Genomic DNA, 19,665 nt, shown 5'->3' with positions numbered 1-19,665 from the left:
TGCTGCAGCTCCCCTCGGGCAGGAGCGCCTGTCAGGCTGCATCGCTTCAAAGCCAGGGAGACTCCAGCGTTTCGACTTCTCCCATCAGCGGGCTCTGACTCATCCATTTTAACTGCCCAGACATTCCTCCCCGTGACATTATCCTTAACGTTTTGTAATCATGAAATATTAATGACTGATATTGAATTTAAAGCACAATTTATGTCTGAATCCTCAGGCAGAAAGGGCAGTTGTAAAGGTAAGGCCTTCGGAGTGACGGGGGGAGCTCAGGAGCGGGGCATCGCGGCGCTGCCCCGGGGCAGCCGGGGGCTCTGTGCTGGCACTGTGTGCCCCACAGCTTTGCAGCAGTGCTGCCTGGTGCGTGCTCAGCAGGGCGTGGATGCCCATCCTGAGGCTGGCACGGCACTGCCCAGGGGTGCGTGGCCGTTCCCTGCAGCGTGTGTCCGTCTGCAGCTGCGGGACGGTGTCAGCTCCAGTGGAGATGCAAGCCTTATAGAGCTGGTTGCCTGGCTCTGGATCTGCCTGGGGCCGGTGGGAAGCTGTGCCCTGGTGAGCAGCTGGGGCGCAGTGTCCTGAATCTTGCCTTTCCCATCCCTGGCAGCACTGCCCTGCAGGGGTTTAACAAGCAGCAGCTGCTGGGAACGTGCCAGCTGGCAGCGCGTGCTCCTGTGGCCGGGCTTGCTGCTTAGCTCCACGCAAGACCTAGGAGCAGGTGCTCCTGCAACAGAGACCGCATCCAGGGGGGTATGCCCCACCTATAGATAACTTGAGAGACCGTGTTTGCATCCGAAGAGAGGTAAGAGAAGCAGCAGAAGGCTCCTGGCGTGCCTGTGCTGGCTGCTGCTGAGCACAGTATTTGGCCTTGCAGCAGCGCAGCCAGCGGGAAACATGGGAACCGTTCAGCAAATCTGGGCTGGGACCAGGCCAAGAGCTCCCAGAGATAAATCTTCATCTCACTCACAAGCTGTTTACCTTCCTTGGGCTAATATTAGTGATTCTCTTCCTGTTTTCCTCCTTGCTCATGTAAAATGATGAGGCCTTGACTGCTGTGTCCACTGCTGGTAATTGAGATGATAAATCTTCCTGCTGGAGTCTGGCTTTAATCAGAGCATTGTGTTTGGATGCGATTTAATGACTCTCATGCTGCTGAGTCTGGGCAGGGCTCAGGAGAGGTGAGAGCCATTTGTATGTTACTTGGCTGCTCTGCTGCTTCCACTTTGCTTCCCTGGAGCTGCGTCGTCAGCCCCAGCCGCTGGTGTTGGCCCTGTGTCTGAGGAGCCGTGCCCTGGCCAAGCCCCTGTGGTGTCCCTGCTGTCCGTGCTCCGCTCTGCAGTCCGTGGTTCTGCTGACATCTGTAAAGCTGCCCTGTGCTTCACAGCTGGAAAGCAGCGGTCCGTCCCAGTCTGCATTTCATTCTCCCAATTTGCTGAGATAGCGAGGGTTAAAATCCCACCCCTGGCACTTCTGGCTTCTCCACTGATGTAAAAATTCTGAATTCAGTATTGTACCAATTTGGGTCTTTTTATGCAGAAGAGAGCGGTTTGTGTGCTATGCCCGGTGCAGAGGCCCCGAGGAGTGCTGCAGCCTCAACCACAGCCTGTGGCCCGGGGGCCTTTCCTCCAGCTGGGCTTCGGGCTCCAGGAACGCTGCAGAGCAGCTCTCTGCCTGCACTGTGGCCACGCAGCGGAGCAGCGCAAATGGTACAACTGCTTCAGCACAGCTGGGTTTGGAGCTGCACAACAGAGGTTTGGTTGTGAAAGTGCGAAGCGCTTTATCCTGAGTTTGCACGAGGGTCTGGAGAGGCACCAGCTGGATCCCAGCGCGGTGTAACCGCCTCTTCCCCCCTTCCCTGCTGCAGAGGGGATGGATGAGCATCTCCGCAGCCTCTTCCCCTCACTGTCAGCTTCAGCCACGCAGCTCCCAGTGCTTATGGGGTAGTGGGGCATCCCCCTGGCAGCTGTCCTGGAGCCTCTGCCTGGGGCAAAGCCTGGCTCCTTTGCACGTTTTATTTCATGGCTAACTAAATTAAAGCAACCACTTGGGGCTGCGGGTTCAGCCAGAGCGTTGGTCTCAGCCTCAGTGTCACAGTGCAGCCGTGCCCTTGGGTGAGACCCAGCCTGGGGAGTGCTCCTGCAGTGGCATGGGGAGCAGAGCTGCTGGGGAGGTGCTGCGGCGTGGAGCTGCGTGACACAGCTCGGGTTGCAGCCTCTCTGACACTGTCAGGCCCAGGTTGGCAGAGGCAGCTGCCAGCCATCCGCCCGCTGCCTTCCCAGCATCTCCCCAGTGCTCCATGTGTTTTCCATGTCTCTTTCCTCAGTCTTTTCAGATTAATAGCATTCCAACTCCTGGAGGAAATGCAGAAACCCGACATGTTTAATTTTAATTTAGGGAACCGTTTAGGTAGCAGCCTGGTTTCCTCGCTGCTGTCAATCAGGTTTTCTCAAGGCTGACATCAATTAGTTTAAAAATATTGAATGTAATTTTGCCTGACACAACATATTGCAGCCACTGCAAAATATAATTTATTTTAGAAGAAGAAATAATTAAACTAATTTGCATGTCAGTCAGCTGAGCTGGGAGAGACACTGCAACGGAAGATGACTTTTTCTCCCTCCGCGGTCGCGCTCAGCCCCTTTGTGGCGCTCGGTGCCCCATTGTGCTCTGCCCGGTGGTGGTGGTGGATGGGAGCGTTCACGTGAGGGCTGGGAGTGTTTCTGCGCACGGGGAGGTGCTGCAGGGCCGTGCCTTGGGGCTGCGGCGGTGATGCTGGCGGTGCTGTGGCATGCCGTGCGCCTTCCATCACCGCGGCGCGCTCCTTAATGGCGCTTCTGGCCGTCGTAAATCCAGGTAACGCTCCGCGAGCCGCAGGAAGCGTGTTTCAGCGACGGTTTGGAGATATTTTTATCAAACGCATCCAAATATTTTTCGTATTTCAGGCCCGTAAATTCAGGCGCTGGCTGAAAGGAAGGGGGAGGTTTGTAAGGAAAGCATCCGAGGAGCCTTCACGTAGATCATGGTACCGCTGGGATAAAGAGGAGCGGGTTGCGCTGCTGAACTCGATGCTCTTGGAGACGGCTGCATCAAAGGGGTCTGAGAGCGCTTGGCAGCGCTGGGATCGGCTCCTGCACTGGGGGAATGCGACTGGGGAGGGGAAGAGGGGGACGTGGGCTGCTCCTGCTGCGCTCTGCCTCCTCCCTTCTCTTTCTGCCTCCTCTCCTCCTTCTCTCAGCAGGGCAGTGCCGGGTTGTTTCGGTGCCATGGTGCGAGGAAGGGTCTCCATCTTCCTACAGCGAGCTGAGGATGGTGAAGCAGTGCTGTCACTCCTCTCCTTGCAGGAACTGAACCGATTTCCCCCCCTGCTCCTTTGCGGCCCCAGTGTGTACCGAGCACTGCCCCCGGGTCCCTGCTCCCTCCTGCCGCACTGCCTCCCTCTGTCTCTCCCCCTGGAAGCGATGGCAGTTTGTTTCACTGCACCAACATGCTTTTTAAAATAACACGGCGTTCCAGGCTTTTAGTCACGACTTCTGCCTCCCTCCCCCGAAAACAACCATCTAATCACCAGAGCAGCTGCTCTGGGTGAGAGGGAGTGATAATGCACGAGTGAGGTGAAGGCAGCTCCAGGAGGGGGCTCAGGTTCCTGGATAATTATGGAGCAGTGCTAAATCTCCCCTCCCTTGGGTCCTCCTCTACTGATACGTGGGGGACAGCATTAATTTTGTAGACAAACAGACAGCAGAGCTCCTGCCCGCGAGGGGAGAGGTGTTGGGTCTGTCAGAGCTGTAACCTCTGAGTGAAACAAAGGAGATGGACAATGAGGGATTCCTCATTCCTGGAAGCATGTGAAGAGCTTCAGGAAACACCAGGCCCTCCAGAGTGATTTACTGATAGAGAGGGCACCCCTGGGGCACATGCCGTGAGCAGAGCTGTGCACGTGGCTCCAGGCTCCATGTGCCCCAGAGCAGCTGCGGTCCCGACGGCTCTGACCCAACCACGGGGCATTGCTCCCAGCTGGGCAGAACGGGCTAATTAGCAGTGTGCTGGGAGTCCTGGGCACACAGCCCAGCCACTGGTCTCATTGGCTGGGAAACGCGGGCAGTGAGGCCAAGTGGTGCTCTGCAGGAGCAGCCAACCCACAGAGGTGGTCACCGGGCTTGACCTCAGCTCTGGCAGCAGCTGCACGGCCCATCCCGGCCACGGGCAGACGGGATGAGGAGGGCTTGCTCCCTGCCAGCAGCAGATGGCACTTCCCGCTGCAGCTTTGGTTCTCCTTTGTTTCAGATAATCATTCGCAGGTGTCAAGAGCCTCTCTGCGCATCCGCATCCTGGACGTGAATGACAACCCGCCCGAGCTCGCCACCCCCTACGAGGCTGCGGTGTGTGAGGACGCCAAGCCAGGCCAGGTAGCGAGCGGCCCTTGGCCCTTCTCCCAGCTCTGTGCCACCAGCGGTGCACGCAGGGCAGGGGCTGCTCCCTGCGGTGCTCTGCCGGTTCACACCCTGCAAGCGGGACCCCAGAGGGGCTGTGGGGCGGCTCCGGGGCTCACGTCTGCTCTCTCCCCACAGCTGATCCAGACTATCAGTGTGGTGGACCGTGATGAGCCTCAGGGTGGGCATCGTTTCTACTTCACGCTGGCACCTGAAGCCACCAACAACCACCACTTTTCTCTGCTGGACGTTAAGGGTAAGCCCTGCTGGTGGGTGCGAGGGGCTGGGGCTGTGCCGGGTGCAGCTGCGGAGCCCTCAGGTATCCCCACAGCTCCTGGTTCTGGGGTGGGCCCATTGAGTGTTTGCATTTCCTCATAGTGGCTCCACCAGATTCCTCTTTTGCTGCAGAGTGCCGTCTGCTCAACCCTCAGTGTTTTCAGGGCTCATGGTCCCTTCTTTGATGTGAAATCTCCAGCCTGCCTGCAGGCAAGGAGATGATGTGGGTTTACAGATGCTCGTTTGCAGCATTACCATTTATCCCTCTGCAAAACATGCCCCAGAGCATGGGTCAGCCCCAAGCTGCCATGCAGGTGAGTGGGCAGTGCCCTGCGGGTGGGCAGCACCCATGGGAGCAGCCCTGGGGATGCTGGGGGGCAGTGGTCAGGCTGTGGACAGTGACAGACCTGGAAGGCAGATATCAGGCTGCTCCCTGTCTTTAATGGGTGTTCTTGGTGAGTTTACATGCTGATTTCAGGTAAGGACAGCAAGGCCCCTTGCGGCTTTTGGGATCTTCCCGAGCCAGATGTGTGTGTGTTTGCCATGGGGCCCAGCCCAGGGGGGGCCAGCAGTCAGTGCTGAAAGGCTTTCTCCTTGCTCGGCGTTATTAGGGTTGCTCAAGTGGAACTTGCAGCAAAACTTCAGACGTAATTGTGGAAGAACCGATATCGCTCTGTGTCCTGAAAAGCACAGCTGTCTCTGACCCACGTCCCCCCCTGCACTCGTGGGGCAGCTGGTCACCAGACTTTTGCTTCTTAGCGTGTAAGCAAGCTTTAATCCTCCACAAGATTGTGCCCCACGCCCAGCGATTAACTTCCTTCCCTGACCTCAGGAAAACGTGCGGGAGCTCTGTTCCACGCCAGGTCCATCCCTTCCTGAGCCCTAATGCCAGCTCTGGGGCAGCAGTGCCTGCTCTGAGCTGGGCTGTGCTGGACGCGGGCTGGGTTCCTGCTGGGATCACTGCTGCTGCCCAGGGGGGGACGTGGGACTCAGCAGGGGCTGCTCCACTGCCAGCAGCATCAGGGTCAGCCCTGCTCGTGCAGTGGGGCTCGTGGGCAAGGACCTGGGAGCCAGTGCTGCAGGAGGGCCCAGGATGCGCTCCCCCCCCCAGAGCTGCTGCTCTCATGAGTGGGACGACACGCTCATCACGCGGGGTAATCCTCCGTGCTAAACGATCCCACAAACCTGCATGTGGTGCAACACTGCATAAAATGAGTAAAAGCTGGCGTCACCTCCCGCCTTCTGCTCTCGGTAAACAAATGCTGTTGCTGCAGGGTTATTCCCAGGGTGTTTGGAGACCCTCCCAGTTGCCAAGCGGTGCTTTCTGCCACAGCAGGAGGCGGTGGCTGCCTGTGCAGATGGAGGCATTCCTCACTTCTGCTGTGTGTGTGCTTTGCTGTCATCTCCCTTTGGTTTCCCCTTGCCCTGACTCCTCTGATCCATTGCGAGCCCTGGTCGCACCCCTCCTCTCCCTGGTTGCCCCCCGCCCTTGCCTCACCCCTCTTCCACTTGTCTCTCCTCCTCCATATAAATATCAGCGGTGACAAACTGCTACCATCAGCCCATCTGTTTCTTTGTACAAATTTGTAGCCAGTTTTGAAACGTGATTTATAAATATTGCTTTTGCAGCCAAAGAGTGACACTGATGGATGTCAGCACAGATGGATCCGCTAAGCTCTTGCTTAAATCCTTCTCATTTTTTTTTGCTTTGCACCTACTTCCCTCGGCTCCCACCAGGCAGCAGGAAGCCATCTCAGTAGGGTGGTGTCCTCAGGGACCAGCATCCTCTTGGGAGCACTCTTGTTGCAGTCCGTCAGCCCTTGCAAAGTGCCTACAGTTACCGCCTGCAGCCCCGCTCATCAGTGCCCGGCGGCACGCGCTCCTGCCTGCTCTGCCAAGAGCTGCCTTGGTGCCAGGTCAGAGATGTGAGAGCGAAAGGTGACCCTGCAGGACGTTCTGCATTAGCTGAATTACCGCTGGAGCCGCATGCAGGAGTCAGGCTTTCAGAAACGGCGCTGTTTCGTACAGGCATCTCTCTTTCTCTGCTCTTGATCTGTCCAAGCGAGTGCTCGAGCGCTTGCTAATTCATCAGATCTGAATAAAAAGTCATTTGTGATAACTGCAAACCCAATCTGGAACGCAGATGCCTAGCAAATAAAGTGTCCAAAGGAGGAGATAGCGCTGGGAAAGCTGACCTTGCCCAGGTCCAACCGGTGCCTTTCCAAAGGCATTCACCATCCTGTGACTCCCAGCTCACCTTTTGCTGGGTCTTTCTGGCCCTGTAAAATTGATTAGAAAAGGATCAAAGGCAATTAAAGCCTGAAATCATGTTCTCCAAGAAATGCTAATTGTGTTGGAAGGGACAGTAGAGAGCATCTAAGCCCAGCAACCTGGAAGGGTGGTAGATAATATGGAGCGACACATGGAGCTATTGACTCCGGAGCTCAAGGGCTAGGCAAGCAGATGTCAGAACTCTCTGCAGGTCTCATTAAGAGCATGTAATGGCTGATAGAAGATCTAAAAATCATTGCAATCAAAAGCAAAACGTTAGGATTTGGGGATTGCCTCAGGATAGACAAAGCCTCCTCCAGCCCTGCGGGGATGCCGCTCTCAGCGTGAGCAGCGCAGATGCTGATCGGATTTGGGGTGAAAAAGAACATCGAACCTCTGCAAGGGCTGAGCCAAAGGCAAGGGAGCAGCAGCAGTGCCATGGCCTGGCATTCAGGGAACTGGGGAGCAGAAACGGGCAAAGGGAAAAAGGGAGTGCATAGTGACTGCACCCTCTGGGGATGGAGGGGGTCCCGGCAGGGGCTCTGCATCCCTTGGGCGTGGGACATGGGGGCTGCAGTGCAGAGGTGGAAAAGGGGAAGGTGGGCACCCACTGCAGCCGGGGACATGGGAGAGGGCACAGATAGCAGCAGCCAGGCCAGAGGTGGTCACTGTCTTCTGCTGTGCTGGTGCTGATCAAGATTGAGTTATGAGAAGGATTTATTAGCTCTGTCTGTGAAGCTGCCAAGAGCCTCTTCGGAGAGGGAGTCTGAGAGACATAATTATTTCATTATTCCTAGTCATTTTATGCCCCCACCGGTGTAAACTGCATTCCTGAGCGCTCCTCTCTCAGTGCACTGACTGGGCCCTGTGCTCTGCTCACGTTTGTTTCTGCCTTTTGTGACCACTCCTGCAGCAGGTAGAGCTGCTGCTTCCTGACCGCTGTGACCATGGGGCGTGGAGGAAAACCTCTGTGTGCTCCCGGAGCGCTGCGCTGCCTTTCTCCCATCAGCAACAGGGAGGGCTGTGCAAGGAGCAGGGATGCAGAAGGTGCTGGGGAGGGGGCACACAGGTGGCAGCAGTCAGAGGAGTTGGATCCAGGCACTGCTGGGGCCTGACAGGGCTCTGGCCGTGGTGAGCAACATCCCTGATGTGAACATGAAATCTCTATGGCTCTTCCTCTGATAGGACATGCGCATGTCCCCCGTTAGAGAAGAAAAATGTTCCTTTGTGATGATTGAAATAGTTCTGTGCTTGTGATTTTCGTCTCTCCCATGCCCCATTTCGAGTTGCACAGCCCCTTCCTGAGCAGAGGTTTCTCACACAGAGCTGGCTGCTCTGCTGCTTTATTTCTACTTTGTGGGTTCAGCAATGAAAATATTTCTCCCTCCCACAGTGCAGAGCTTTGTGGTGCAGCGCTGTCAGAGTGAGCTGAGGGTGGCAGCTGCCTCTGCAACTTGCATGTCTATTTCCCCTTCATTTCCACAGACCATTTCTAAGGATGCAGCATGCAGTGCTGTGTGCCAGGCCCTGCTCTCAGCAGGCTGCAGACTGAAGGGGACTCCCTGGCCCTCTGCTATGAGATTTGGAGCTGCACTCCAGGGCTGCTCCCTCAATCCCGTGGGGTGGACATTGGGCAGGGGAGTGCCAGGCCAGATCTGGCTGCAGTCTGGGAGTGGTGCCTTGGCCGTGCTGCCGTGACCACATCTCCACTGTCTCCGGGTGCCCAGTGGTTGCAATCAGCATGGGCAGCTGGGAGCTAGTCCTGGCCTCTCGCTGAGATAGCGCCATTAATGTTATTTATATCTCCCCGCTACGCTGCAGCAAGCTGAGGGAGCGGCACCGAATGAGATCGTGTTACCTTTGTGCAAACGATTAGCATAACAATTCAATTTTTCCCAGCTTAGCCTTGGTAGGGAATAGGAATCTGCTCTGCTCCTCCCTCCCACTCACTTCTGCGCTGGGCTGTGCTGTGCCCGGAGTCACGGCCGTGCTGGCAGTGTCCTGCAGCCTGCGGGCACAGAAGGTCCATGCTCCTTCTCAGGCAGTCCCCTGCCCTGTGCAGGCTGCCCACGCTGCAGCGCATGGATCCTGTCTGGTTTGGGAAGCGTGAGCCAGTGCTGTGTGCTGCAGCCCTGCAATATCTGAGTGCAGTATCGCCTTATTGCTGCCTTGTGATCTGGGCTCTGGGGTGGTTGCCTTCCTGAAGCGTGCTGTTGTGAGCAGGGATGGATGAGGTTACCTGGAAAATTCCGTTGGTGGATGAAAGGTGCTACATCCAGAGGAAAAATTCTCCTAGTGAAAATAGAAGCACAGCTCTGCATGCAGGGACGAGGTTTGGTTTTGAATCCTGGCTGTGTGCCATTCAGTGCAGCTCTGAATGTTGGTTGGTGTGGTCCTCTGCCCGGTGTCCACGCCTCTCCCCAGCTGGAAGGCGAGCTGAGCTCTTCAGGGCAGAGCCCGCATTCTCACGTGAACTGGAAGAGAGATGATGCCTCCTTTGTGCCTAAATCCCAGCCAACCCCAGCAGCACAGCCATGACAGCTGAGCTCCATGCTCTGCTGTGCCCTGGCCACAGCGTGCTGCCCTGGGACCTTCCTGCATCCTGCCCACCCCATTGCCCTGCGTGTGGCTCCTGTCCCTCTGTGCCCCGGCGCTCCTGGGCTGCACCGATCCATACAGCAATTTCCGTGGTGGCAGGCGGCCCGAGAGCCACGATTAAAATAGATGTCTTTTCCGATCGAATTGCTGATTGATACAGAAAGGGGCCAGTCCAACATAAATCAGGAGCAATGAGGAGAGAGGCTGCGGGCGGCAGCACCTTGCTGTGAACAGGCCAATCTACGTTTTATTAGATAAAGTCTGCAGACAGTCGGCAGCACCTTCTGACATCTGGCCACAATTGTTCAGCCACTGTTCAGTCCTTTGCCGTCCACCTGGCTCTGCTGCTGGCCGGCCGTGAGCAGCACATGTGAACAGGGAGCAGAGCTGATTCCAGGCCCTTTTCCTGTCCTCCACGCTCTTGGTTGTGCATGCCTGCTTGGACTCATCCCTGGCCCTGGGGCCCTGGGGTGCCCCGCGCAGTGGCTGTGTTATGGTACCGAGTGGTGCTGCTGAGCCCCTGAAGCAGCCAGGTTTGAGCAGATGGGGCTGCCAGCTCGAAGGAGTTCAGCCTGCTCCTGTAGAAGTTACGAAGGTCCCAGGGGGTGCCAGGCTCTGTCTGAGGCTGGGCTCTTCCCCTGTGGCTCTTGGGTCTGGAGGCAATAAGGGGCGCACAGCTCCTGCTTGGCTGAGCTGTGAGTGCTGCAGTTGGTGTCCGGATAAGAATGTGCATGCCTGTCTGCACCCTGAGGGTTCGCCCCATGAGCGGAGGAGCTCACGCTGGCCCCTCTGGTTCTACGATGAGAATGACTTTGCTGTGGGTTTGCTTCTTCCCTGCAGACAACACAGCTGCGGTGCACACGCAGAGAGTGGGCTTCAATCGCCAGGAGCAGGACGTGTACCTGCTGCCCATTTTGGTGGTGGACAGCGGCCCCCCAGCCCTCAGCAGCACGGGAACCCTGACCATCCGCGTCTGCGGCTGTGACAGCACCGGGGCCATCCAGTCCTGCAACAGCACCGCCTATGCCATGTCGGCGACGCTGAGCCCCGGCGCCCTCATCGCACTGCTGGTGTGCGTCCTCATCCTGATCGGTGAGTGCTGCCCTGCCCCTGGACACACAGGGTGCTGCGCTGGCACTGGCACTGCGTGTGCTGGAGCACCAGGGCACAGCGTGGAGAAGCAGAGAAGCGTGGGCTTGTTTGTGTGTGGGAACGTGCCCTCAGGTTCAGCACAGGGCAGCTGGAAAGCTGAGAGCCCTTCGGCACCAGGGCTGGCCTGCAGCTGGCTGCTGAGGGCTGCCAGGGCTTGGGGAAGTCCCCTCTCCTTGGCACGCCGCTGTTCCCCATCTCCTGTCACGTCTCCATTTAGAAAACCCTTTCCCATAGGGTGCGCTTTACACTGGTTTCATTTTCCAATGCAGCGCAAACAAATTTCTGCCTAATTGCCCAAAAGAATAAAGTGCACATCGGTGCTCAAAAGGTGATGGGCCAAATGGTTGATGATCCAGGACACATCTGTGGCTTGCTGCTCGGGCTCCGTGCCATCTGTTCCGCAATCGCCCTCACAACATTTGGCTGCCGCCGTGATTCATGCCCCCCCCCCTTTCCAATGCATCTTCCCCAGACTGCATCCGTTTGTCTGTCCTGCCGTGTGCTCATCCATCTGTCCCTCCCATCTCCGTGGTTGTGCTGCATGGAAAAGGGATCTCCCGATCTGCACTGGAGCTGGGGCCAACATCTCTGCCAGGTGGTGATGTGGCACAGCTGTCACTCTCCTGGCCCGGCTGGTGGGAGCTGCTGGGGCCGTGCCCTGTGCTCTGTGCTGTGCTCTGCACTCAGCTCCGTGCTGCCGGTGCACCCCGTTCCAGAGGGGCTCTGCCTTTGTGCCCCAGTGCGGTGTGAGCGTGCAGCCTGCAGCAGCACGTCACCTGCTCTGACCGCCTCTGCGCTTCCTCCCCCAGTGCTGGTGCTTCTGATCCTCACGCTGAAGCGACACCACAAGAGCCACCTGACGTCCGAGGATGACGAGGACATGAGGGACAATGTCATCAAATACAACGACGAAGGAGGGGGCGAGCAGGACACCGAGGCTTACGACATGTCCGCCCTGCGCAGCCTCTACGACTTCAGTGAGATCAAAGGCGGGGACGGGGGCGGGGGGCCGGGAGAGGGGGGAAACCCGGCCTCTGAGCGCCATGCCCTCCCGCAGTGGGTGCAGAGCCCGGACCTGGATTTCTCCGTGTTCAGAGACTACATCTGCAGGAAGGTGGAGCAGGCGGACGAGGACCTCTCGGTGCCGCCCTATGACTCGTTCCAGACCTACGCCTTCGAGGGCTCCGACTCTCCGGTGCCCTCGCTCAGCTCCATCAACACGTGGTCCAGCGGCTCGGAGCAGGACTTCTCCTACCTGGGGGGCTGGGGGCCGCGATTCCGGCAGCTGGCAGCGCTCTACGCGGGGCGCCGGGGCGAGGAGGACAGCGAGGAATCCTAACGGCACCGCCGGGCCCGCCGGGGGCAGTGGGTCTGGGGGCTGCGGCGGTGCCGGGGGGGCTGCGCCATGGGGCCGGGGGCCGGCGTGGGTGCTCCTCCGCGGTGCTCCCGGTCAGGGCCGTGCCACAACCGCGCCGAGTGCCCGCGGGAGCGCTGTGACCGTCATAATCTCCTTAATGCTGATCTCCGTTAAAGCACTGCGCATTAATTTAAGAAAGGGAAAAAAAATCTAATTCGAGAGCATTTGGAGGGGGGGGGGGTTGTCCCCCACAAATTGTCATTTAAATAGATCTGTTCAGTGAGCCCCATTCAGGAGGAGAAGAGCAAACCGGGAGCCTTTTGTTGTTTAAATTGTTTTTGTCACTTGAGTCTCAGAGCATTTGGAGCGCTTTGATTCCTTTAAGAGCTTTCCTTGCAGAGGGAAACAAGCTTTTAATTCTGTTCTGCTTTTTTCGCTTACGTTTGCTCACTTTTTGGAGTCCTCTCTGTGTGCACGGGATGCTCACGCTGTGGCTTCACGGGCACATCCTGCGCAGAGCGACTGCTGCTCGGGAGCTCACTCCAAAGCGCACTTCTCTGCTGAGCTGCAATTGCTTCTCCTCTCAGCTCTTAGACCTTTCCCGTGGTTGTCTGAATGGCCGTGACTGGATGGGTCCCTCCTGCCTTCCTGCACTGCAGGCCCTGGCTGCAACATCCCGGTGTGCCCCATGGCCCCGGTGACAGATGGGGAAGTTCTGGTGCTGCGAGGGCACGGTGCTGTCCCAGCGGCGGTGCCCTGCGAGCAACCCACGTGAGTTCCTGCAGCACAGCTGCTTTGCACCAACCCTCTGGTTCTGGCAGGTGCGTCGGGAGGAGGCAGGCGGGATGTGCCGTTGCTCCTCAGCTGCAGATGATGCTGGAGGAAAGTGCAATCTGTGGCTCCTTATCTGTTCATGTTGAAAACGATCAATGATATAATAGATAGGTAGCTGATAAGGTCTCCCAAGGTATGACACATCCTGGGCTTGTCATTGGGTTTGTCCTTTTAGTTTAGCCACAGACAGTTTTTTCTATCCTTGGAGAGGGTTTAAACGTAAATGTAGATGCGTGTTTCTTTTATGCTGTTTTGCTTCCCGGCTGCTGGTGTCAGCCCTCTGGCCTCAGCGTGACTCCCAGCAGGGAGAGGTGCGGGGTGCCCCTTTCCCACAGCCCCCGTCTGCGCTGCTCCTCCCGTGGCCGCTGCGCTCAGCTTCCTGTGGGGCTGGGAGCTGCTCACTGCTCAGGGTCCTCCGGTCCCTGCGAAGGAGGCTGCGGGCACCTGCACTCGGCGTGCCACTGGTTCACTGTGAAGATGCTGGAGAGGCAGCAGGGCTGATGGGAGGCGATGCCCTGATCCCGGAGCAGGAGAATGGAGAAAGCCCTCTTTTTCCTCAGGAATGTGTACGTGTTTTCCTTCTGGGCTAAAGAGCTGTGTCCAAGCCTCTCCGGAGCCGGCCTTTCCTTTAGCAAAAGTGTTGTGCAATAGTAGGGCTCTGTCTGTAGGAGATGGGGTCTGACAGGGTACGTGTTTAGCCACCTTCCCCCTGGGTTTTCCCCCATCCCCAACCAACCTGTCCTCCCCACACGCATGCACGCACGCTTGCGTCTTCATTTCCATCCCCCATGTAAATACACGGGGAAGCAGGGCCCAGCAAAGCACTGCTCCGCTGCACCGCCCACGCTCAGCCCTCCTGTTCCCACAGGAGGAGCTGTAGCTGCCACAGTTCTCTGTCCAAACTAAATTAGGAAGTTGATTTTCTCACCCTTGTTATTTTTTTCAAGGTCTTTCATGGACCTGGAAATAAATTATTTCCTTGTCGTTTAGCCTGAGTCTTATTTCCTTCTTTGCCTGGTTCCGTTTCCTGGTACTGAGCTTCCAAGTTGGTCCCTGAACATATGCCCAGAGGGCCCAGGGCAGGCTCTGCATAGCCACCTCTTCCTGTTTTTCAAAGAAATGCTCATCAGAAAAAGCATCTTCATGTGAAAGGTCCATTTTTTTTCTGGCTGAATTTGAAGGAGATGGTGAAAAACCAAAATGCCCTTGGCTTTCTCCATCTTTTGGAGAGGAGAACGGTGCCCTACTCCCACCAGGACCCACGCAGCACGGGCCCCTTAGCACCATCCTCGAAGCAAACTGCATGCCAGACGACAGAGGAAAACCTGATAGAGCATCCTCACGGTCATCCTTCCTTCGCCAACGGCATTCCCTGATGTTCTTGAGAGCACCAACCCTTAGCGCAGTTCTGCCGGCACAGCCCGGCGCCCCGGAGCTGTCCAAGCACGGGTGCTGATCGCGTCCTTCCATCGTTACTAGCACCGGGCATTGATTGCTAGCAGGTTCTGTCACCGTGATCCATATTCATGTGTATTGCTGCAGCATTCCGTTATCAGCTGCAGCAAAAAAAAAAAAAAAAAAAAAAAATTCTCCTTCAAACCCAGTTTTAATACTGAAGTGATGTAAATAAATGACACTCTATCCTGACCGCAGACAAAGCAATTGCTGGTGGTTTTCTTGATGGCAAGAGACTGGGAAATGAGCAATGTGTCATTAGCCAAGGGCATGAGCTGCCCTGGCCCAGGGCGCTGCCAGGCTCTGGGTGCAGGGGTGCAGGGGGATGTGCAGTTCGGTGGTGGCATCAATGTAGGCCAGCAGATGACATGGGGAGAAAGTGAACCTCTCCATAAAGCTACAGTCATTTAAGTAGCACCTTGCAGCCTTGCTCAGGAGAGGCTATTGATCCCTGAGGTCTTGAAGCATTCCGTATCCATTGCCATCCCCGTGCCTCCGCTCCCATCCTGCTCCCTTGAGCATTCACTTCATAGCAAGCAAGATGCATTGGTAACCTTTGATGACAGCCATCAGTGAGACGCTGTATCAGGAGGGAGCACAGGGGCTCGGGCAGACGAGGTGTGCCTCCCACACCTGATGTACAGTTGTTTCTCTTTGCACAGTTGCAGTGAGTGCCTCGGTAGCTGCCAACCTTCAGGAGGCCTTTTTGCAAACATTGCCATTAATTGCCCACATGCAGCAAGCTTGTCAGCACTGCACTCCCACCTGTGTGCTTCACAGCTTTGGACACACTGGCCCCAACGGCTGTTTGCAGAGAGCTATTGACAGTTGCTGTTTGTTTGCATCTTGGGTTTCCAGCCCAGAGCTCTCCTGTTCAGCTGCAGCAAACAGAGACAGGGTCCTTGAGTCCTGCCGCACAATCAGGCACCAAGACAAGCAGTGTATTTATTGTGGGAAGTCTTGGGGGCTGGGGGCTGCGTTGTCCCAGCAGCTCCCACTGACGGAGGAAGCAACCTGCAGTGGGTGTGCTCCTAACAAAGGGGTAATGAGTGCCCAGTACTGGGTGTGTTGTGTTTGGGCCATGTAGGAGAATTTGTGTTCTGATACCGTGGGGGAATGGAGAGAGCTCAAAGCAACGCGTTGCCAGCCAGAACCAGACCCTTCACTACAAGAGGAGCATTACTGAGAGCGCTGATTGCAGAAGCACCTGTGAAGATGTTGTAAGAGCTCCATGCAATGCCCTCTCAGCACAGCCCCTTTTGAGGAAATGTTTCTATAGACATTCCTTTTGTATAGGCATTTCTCTTTCCATAGGCATTGCTCTTTCTATAGGCACTCTTCTTTCTTCAGCAGTTGCACAGCTGCCCCCGGCTCCTCGCAGGGCACCTCACCGCTCACTGCTGCCTGCATGTTTTGGCATTTCTTTTCCTGGAGGAGGTCAGTTCTGCTCTGCTGCTCTGCAGGACCGTGGCAGCTCGGTGGTGCTGCTGTGTCTGCTGTTTTCGCCAAAGAGCAGTAACTCTGCTCCTGGGGACGGCAGCATTTGCCACAGGTTTGTTCTGAGCATGTCCTGTGAAGTTTGTGCCCCTGAACTTGCACACCATGGTGGCACTGAGCACTGTGTCTCCTGGCTCTGGCACAGCGGTGCTGAGCGGTGTTACCTCTAATGCCTTTGCTCCAGCAGGTGAGGTGTTAGAGCCTCCTCTGGGAGATATTTGCAAGAGATGGATGTGATCTGCTGGGATTGTTTAGGGGAAATGAGAAAGGCAGTGATATCTGCACCCCCAGGAGAAAAATACATCTCTGGTACCCAAGAGCAAGCAAGGCCTCAAAGCCTCTGCCTCCCGCTTGCCTGGGTAATTCACTGCTTGTGAAAGTGATCAGCTTTCCCCGAAATCCTCCAAGCAACTGCTCCATCACCAGCAAGCAGCTGCTTTAACCGCGTCTGCTGCAGCCGATAGCACAGCTCCCTGCATCCTGCTGGTTACCAAGCCCTCAGCTTCCTCTAGGGCAGGTATCAGACTCCCACGGCTCGGAATAATCTCACTTTGGGATCTCTGTGCTTCCTGCTCAGTGCAGACAGCAGCTGTGGCTTGTTTGGGGTTTCTCCTTGCAGAAGAAAGCTGAGGGGCTGCAGCTGGACCAAAAGCTGTGCTCACAGCAACCACCTGCTCTGCAACATGAGCACTGCCCCCAAGGGGCCCTGCTGGGCTCTCTGCTCACCCCAATATCTGCAAAGTGCCCCAAGATGCCCCAGCCCCCAGCCCCATGCTGGAGGGGAGCCCAGGTGTTGGCTGAGCCTGGCGATCCTCTTCCAGAGCAATGTGTGTTCAGTGACAGTCGCTCCAGTTCTCAGGGAAAGACTTTGGGCTTTGCAGAGCAGGATCCCATGCAGTTGGGCAGGATCTGCTGCAATCAGGAGATGCAGCCATTGTATCAACACAGCAAAGCAGAAGGATGGAAAGAGGGCTCACTGCCTCGGCTGCAGGATGGCTCTCACATTGTGAGTGGGCAGCAAGGAGGGTAAAGCGGCAGCAGGAACGGAGTCCCCAGCTTTTGCTCCTCTGTTTTGTGCTGCTCGGCACGCTGCCACCACCTCTCTGCTGCTGCCTCTGCCAGTTGGTGGTGGTGGGATGCCAAGCACTTTTTCTTAGACATCCCTCATCTCTTGCCAGGGACAGCGAGTGTTTGTGGCACGGGGCTGTAGCCACACCGTGCTACTGTGGACGTGTGTTTTTCATCTGTCTGCGCCGCTGCCATAGAGGGGCTGCTTAGGTGAGCCTGGGTTTTGTCTGTGAATGGCACCAGCCAACTTGAGCAGGATGTGTCCCAGTAGGGATTGATATAACCATAGTAATGGGAGAGGTTTTAATCCCTCCTCTGCTGGGGAAAGCACTGCTAACAGAGCCATCCATGGCCAAGGCAGCCCCAGCAGCTCCATGCAGTCAGAGGTCGCTCACCTTCGGCCAGGAGCAGGCAGCTGCCGAAATCCCTTCACGCTGCATGCAAATCAGGCATTGAAAATGCTCATTACAGCCAACATGACACGCCTTCATTATTCCAAAATAATTGTCTGAAAGGCTCAGCTCCCCGCTCAAGCTTCACTTGGTGCAGAAACGTGATAAAAAGAAAACAGGAAGTGCAATCAATGCTTGTAATCCTTTTAAATAAAAAAGGTACTTGCTAGTAGCTGCCAACATCTTTAAAAAGCTGTGATTTCCCCGGAGAGAGCCCTTATCAGCCATGACTGCGTGTCATTCCGGCTGTCTGTCAATCCATCAGAATCCAGTGCCACTGACATTAAGAAGCCAGGCATTAAGATTATCACATTTAGCCATAATGTAGCACAGATTGTGTTGACATTTGGAAAATATTCCACCACAGGAGCCATTTGACTTCTATACTTTCTACCTAAAGAAAAGAAACGCTTTGCAAAGTTGCTGTGGGGCCCTGCCCTCTGCCTGGGAAGGGCTCAGCTCTGCCCACATTGGAGAGGGAATGTGGCGGGCATGGGCTGGGAGGTGCTGGGCCATGGAAACAATGGCAAACGACCTCAAATGAACTGATTAATCTCTTAAATAACTGTGAAACCATTTTCCAGAAAAAAGTTAATCTAGTCTAAATGGCTCTGGTGCTTTTCCTGGGCTCCAATCAATATGTGGTCGCTCGCTTTTCATGTGTAATTCACAGTAATTGCAAAAGAGCGTTTTCTGAAGAAAATGACATTCTGCAAGAAGAAATGCAAAGAGAGATGAGGGCCAATTAGCTTCAAATCCCAGACCGAGCCCTGCTCTTGGGTGCCGGGGAGAGATGGCTGCCCCGGTTCCTCACCAGGCTGGCTCCAGCAGCACTAACGCTGATGGTAGAGGTGACCACGTGCGGAGTGGTGTGGCCCAGCTCTGCATCAGTGCAGCACTGCCCCGTGCCCTCGGTCTCCTGTGTGCCAGCACGTTTCCCTGCTCCTCCTCATCCTTTCCCAGCACATGGCCGCACGACAACCTCCTGCTCTGCCCTAGCCTGGATGTGGGGCAGGAGGAGCGCTGATGTGGGGTGGTTGGAGAGGCAGCGGAGGGGTGGAGGATGGCACAAGTTCCCATCAGCCAGGGCTGCCCTAGCACTGTGCTCCCCAGCCCTGGCGGCCCAAAAGGAGAACAGGCACTGAGGAGGCCATTGCTTTCTGTCATCTGCTGTAAAACCAAAACATAATTTTCCAGGATGTCATTCTAATTCTGGTGGGAAAGCTTATTACTTGTGATTTACCCATAAAAAATCCCGGTGACTTACGACCGTGTGTCCGTGGGTTTGCCCATCAATCCATCACGGGGCTGCAGGGTGGCAGGGCAGGGAAGCATGGTTCAGGACCGAGGTGAGCCTGCTGCTGTGATTGACATGCTGCTTTCTCCATCCATAAAGCTTCTGACATATTCCTTTTGGCTCGGTGCAGATCCGCACTGCTGAGCTCCAGCACAAATGTCATTAAAACATGTTCTACCCATGGTACCTATAAATAATTGAGGCAGCAGGTCTGTGCTGAGCACTGTGTTGCAGCTCTGCTCCTGCACGGAGGGGAGCCGGGAAGATGACCTTTCCTTCTCCCATTTACCAACTTTGAATTTAGGAGGTGCGTGGGGATGGAGCACACTCACATCACTGCCGTCTACCCCAAGATGCTCCTGTGGTGTGGGGGTGGGGTGTGCTCCCTGCAGCAGAGCGGGCGCAGGCAGGATGCAGTGTGGGGTGATGCCGTCCTGCTGGCAGGATGGATGGCCCCAGCCCTTCTGCACGCGCTGCACAGGGCAGGCATCACTCCTGCAGGCTGCGGGCAGGTGGGGGAGGGGCAGGGTGGGCAGCACCGTGGGCATGGGTGCACTGCTCAGCGCGGGGGCAGGTGCTGCTCCTGGCCACAGGGCTCTCCCCACTCCGCCCTGCACCGTGCTGGCTCCCGCTGTGCCACAAGCAAATTGCTTCTTTTCCACCTTCTCATGACAGTCACCAGCTGCCCCGTGTCTGTGGGAGTCATCATCAAGCCTCACGCTGAAGGAGCGCGCAGCGTAAGCGTGGAGCTCCGCAGTGCCAGCATCTCTGCCCTGTGAGATGCACAGGAGCAGCCACCCGGCCCATCCCACGTGCAGGGCAGCACAGGGCGGTGTGGGGATGGAGCAGCACCCTCCTGCCCAGCAGCAGAGCTGTGGGCCCCCCCGGGGCTGTGCAGAATGGGGCTCCTTCTGCCCCCAGAGATGCCCGCACAGTGTGGTGCGGAGGTGTGCGGCCACGTGGAGACACGCGCGTGCCGAGCGC

At 56.5% G+C, this 19,665-nt stretch overlaps 1 protein-coding gene across 2 annotated transcripts in view; it reads left to right on the top strand.

The window, feature by feature from the left end:
• The window catches only part of CDH22 (cadherin 22), a 52,655-nt gene extending 38,221 nt beyond the window's left edge, over positions 1-14,434 (top strand). The window contains exons 9-13 of one of the 2 annotated variants that reach the window (XM_021416913.1): positions 4,279-4,400; positions 4,563-4,680; positions 10,410-10,661; positions 11,531-11,698; positions 11,779-11,998. In XM_021416913.1, the coding sequence (XP_021272588.1) occupies positions 4,279-4,400; positions 4,563-4,680; positions 10,410-10,661; positions 11,531-11,698; positions 11,779-11,876 (758 nt within the window). In that variant the 3' untranslated portion in view covers positions 11,877-11,998. Of the gene's footprint in view, positions 1-4,278; positions 4,401-4,562; positions 4,681-10,409; positions 10,662-11,530 lie in introns of both variants that reach the window. The other variant, XM_021416912.1, reaches the window with a different exon arrangement.

This window comes from Numida meleagris, chromosome 19 (genome assembly GCF_002078875.1).
Source record: "Numida meleagris isolate 19003 breed g44 Domestic line chromosome 19, NumMel1.0, whole genome shotgun sequence".
Taxonomy (NCBI): Eukaryota; Metazoa; Chordata; class Aves; order Galliformes; family Numididae; genus Numida; species Numida meleagris.
This window is presented reverse-complemented; position numbering and strand designations above follow the sequence as displayed.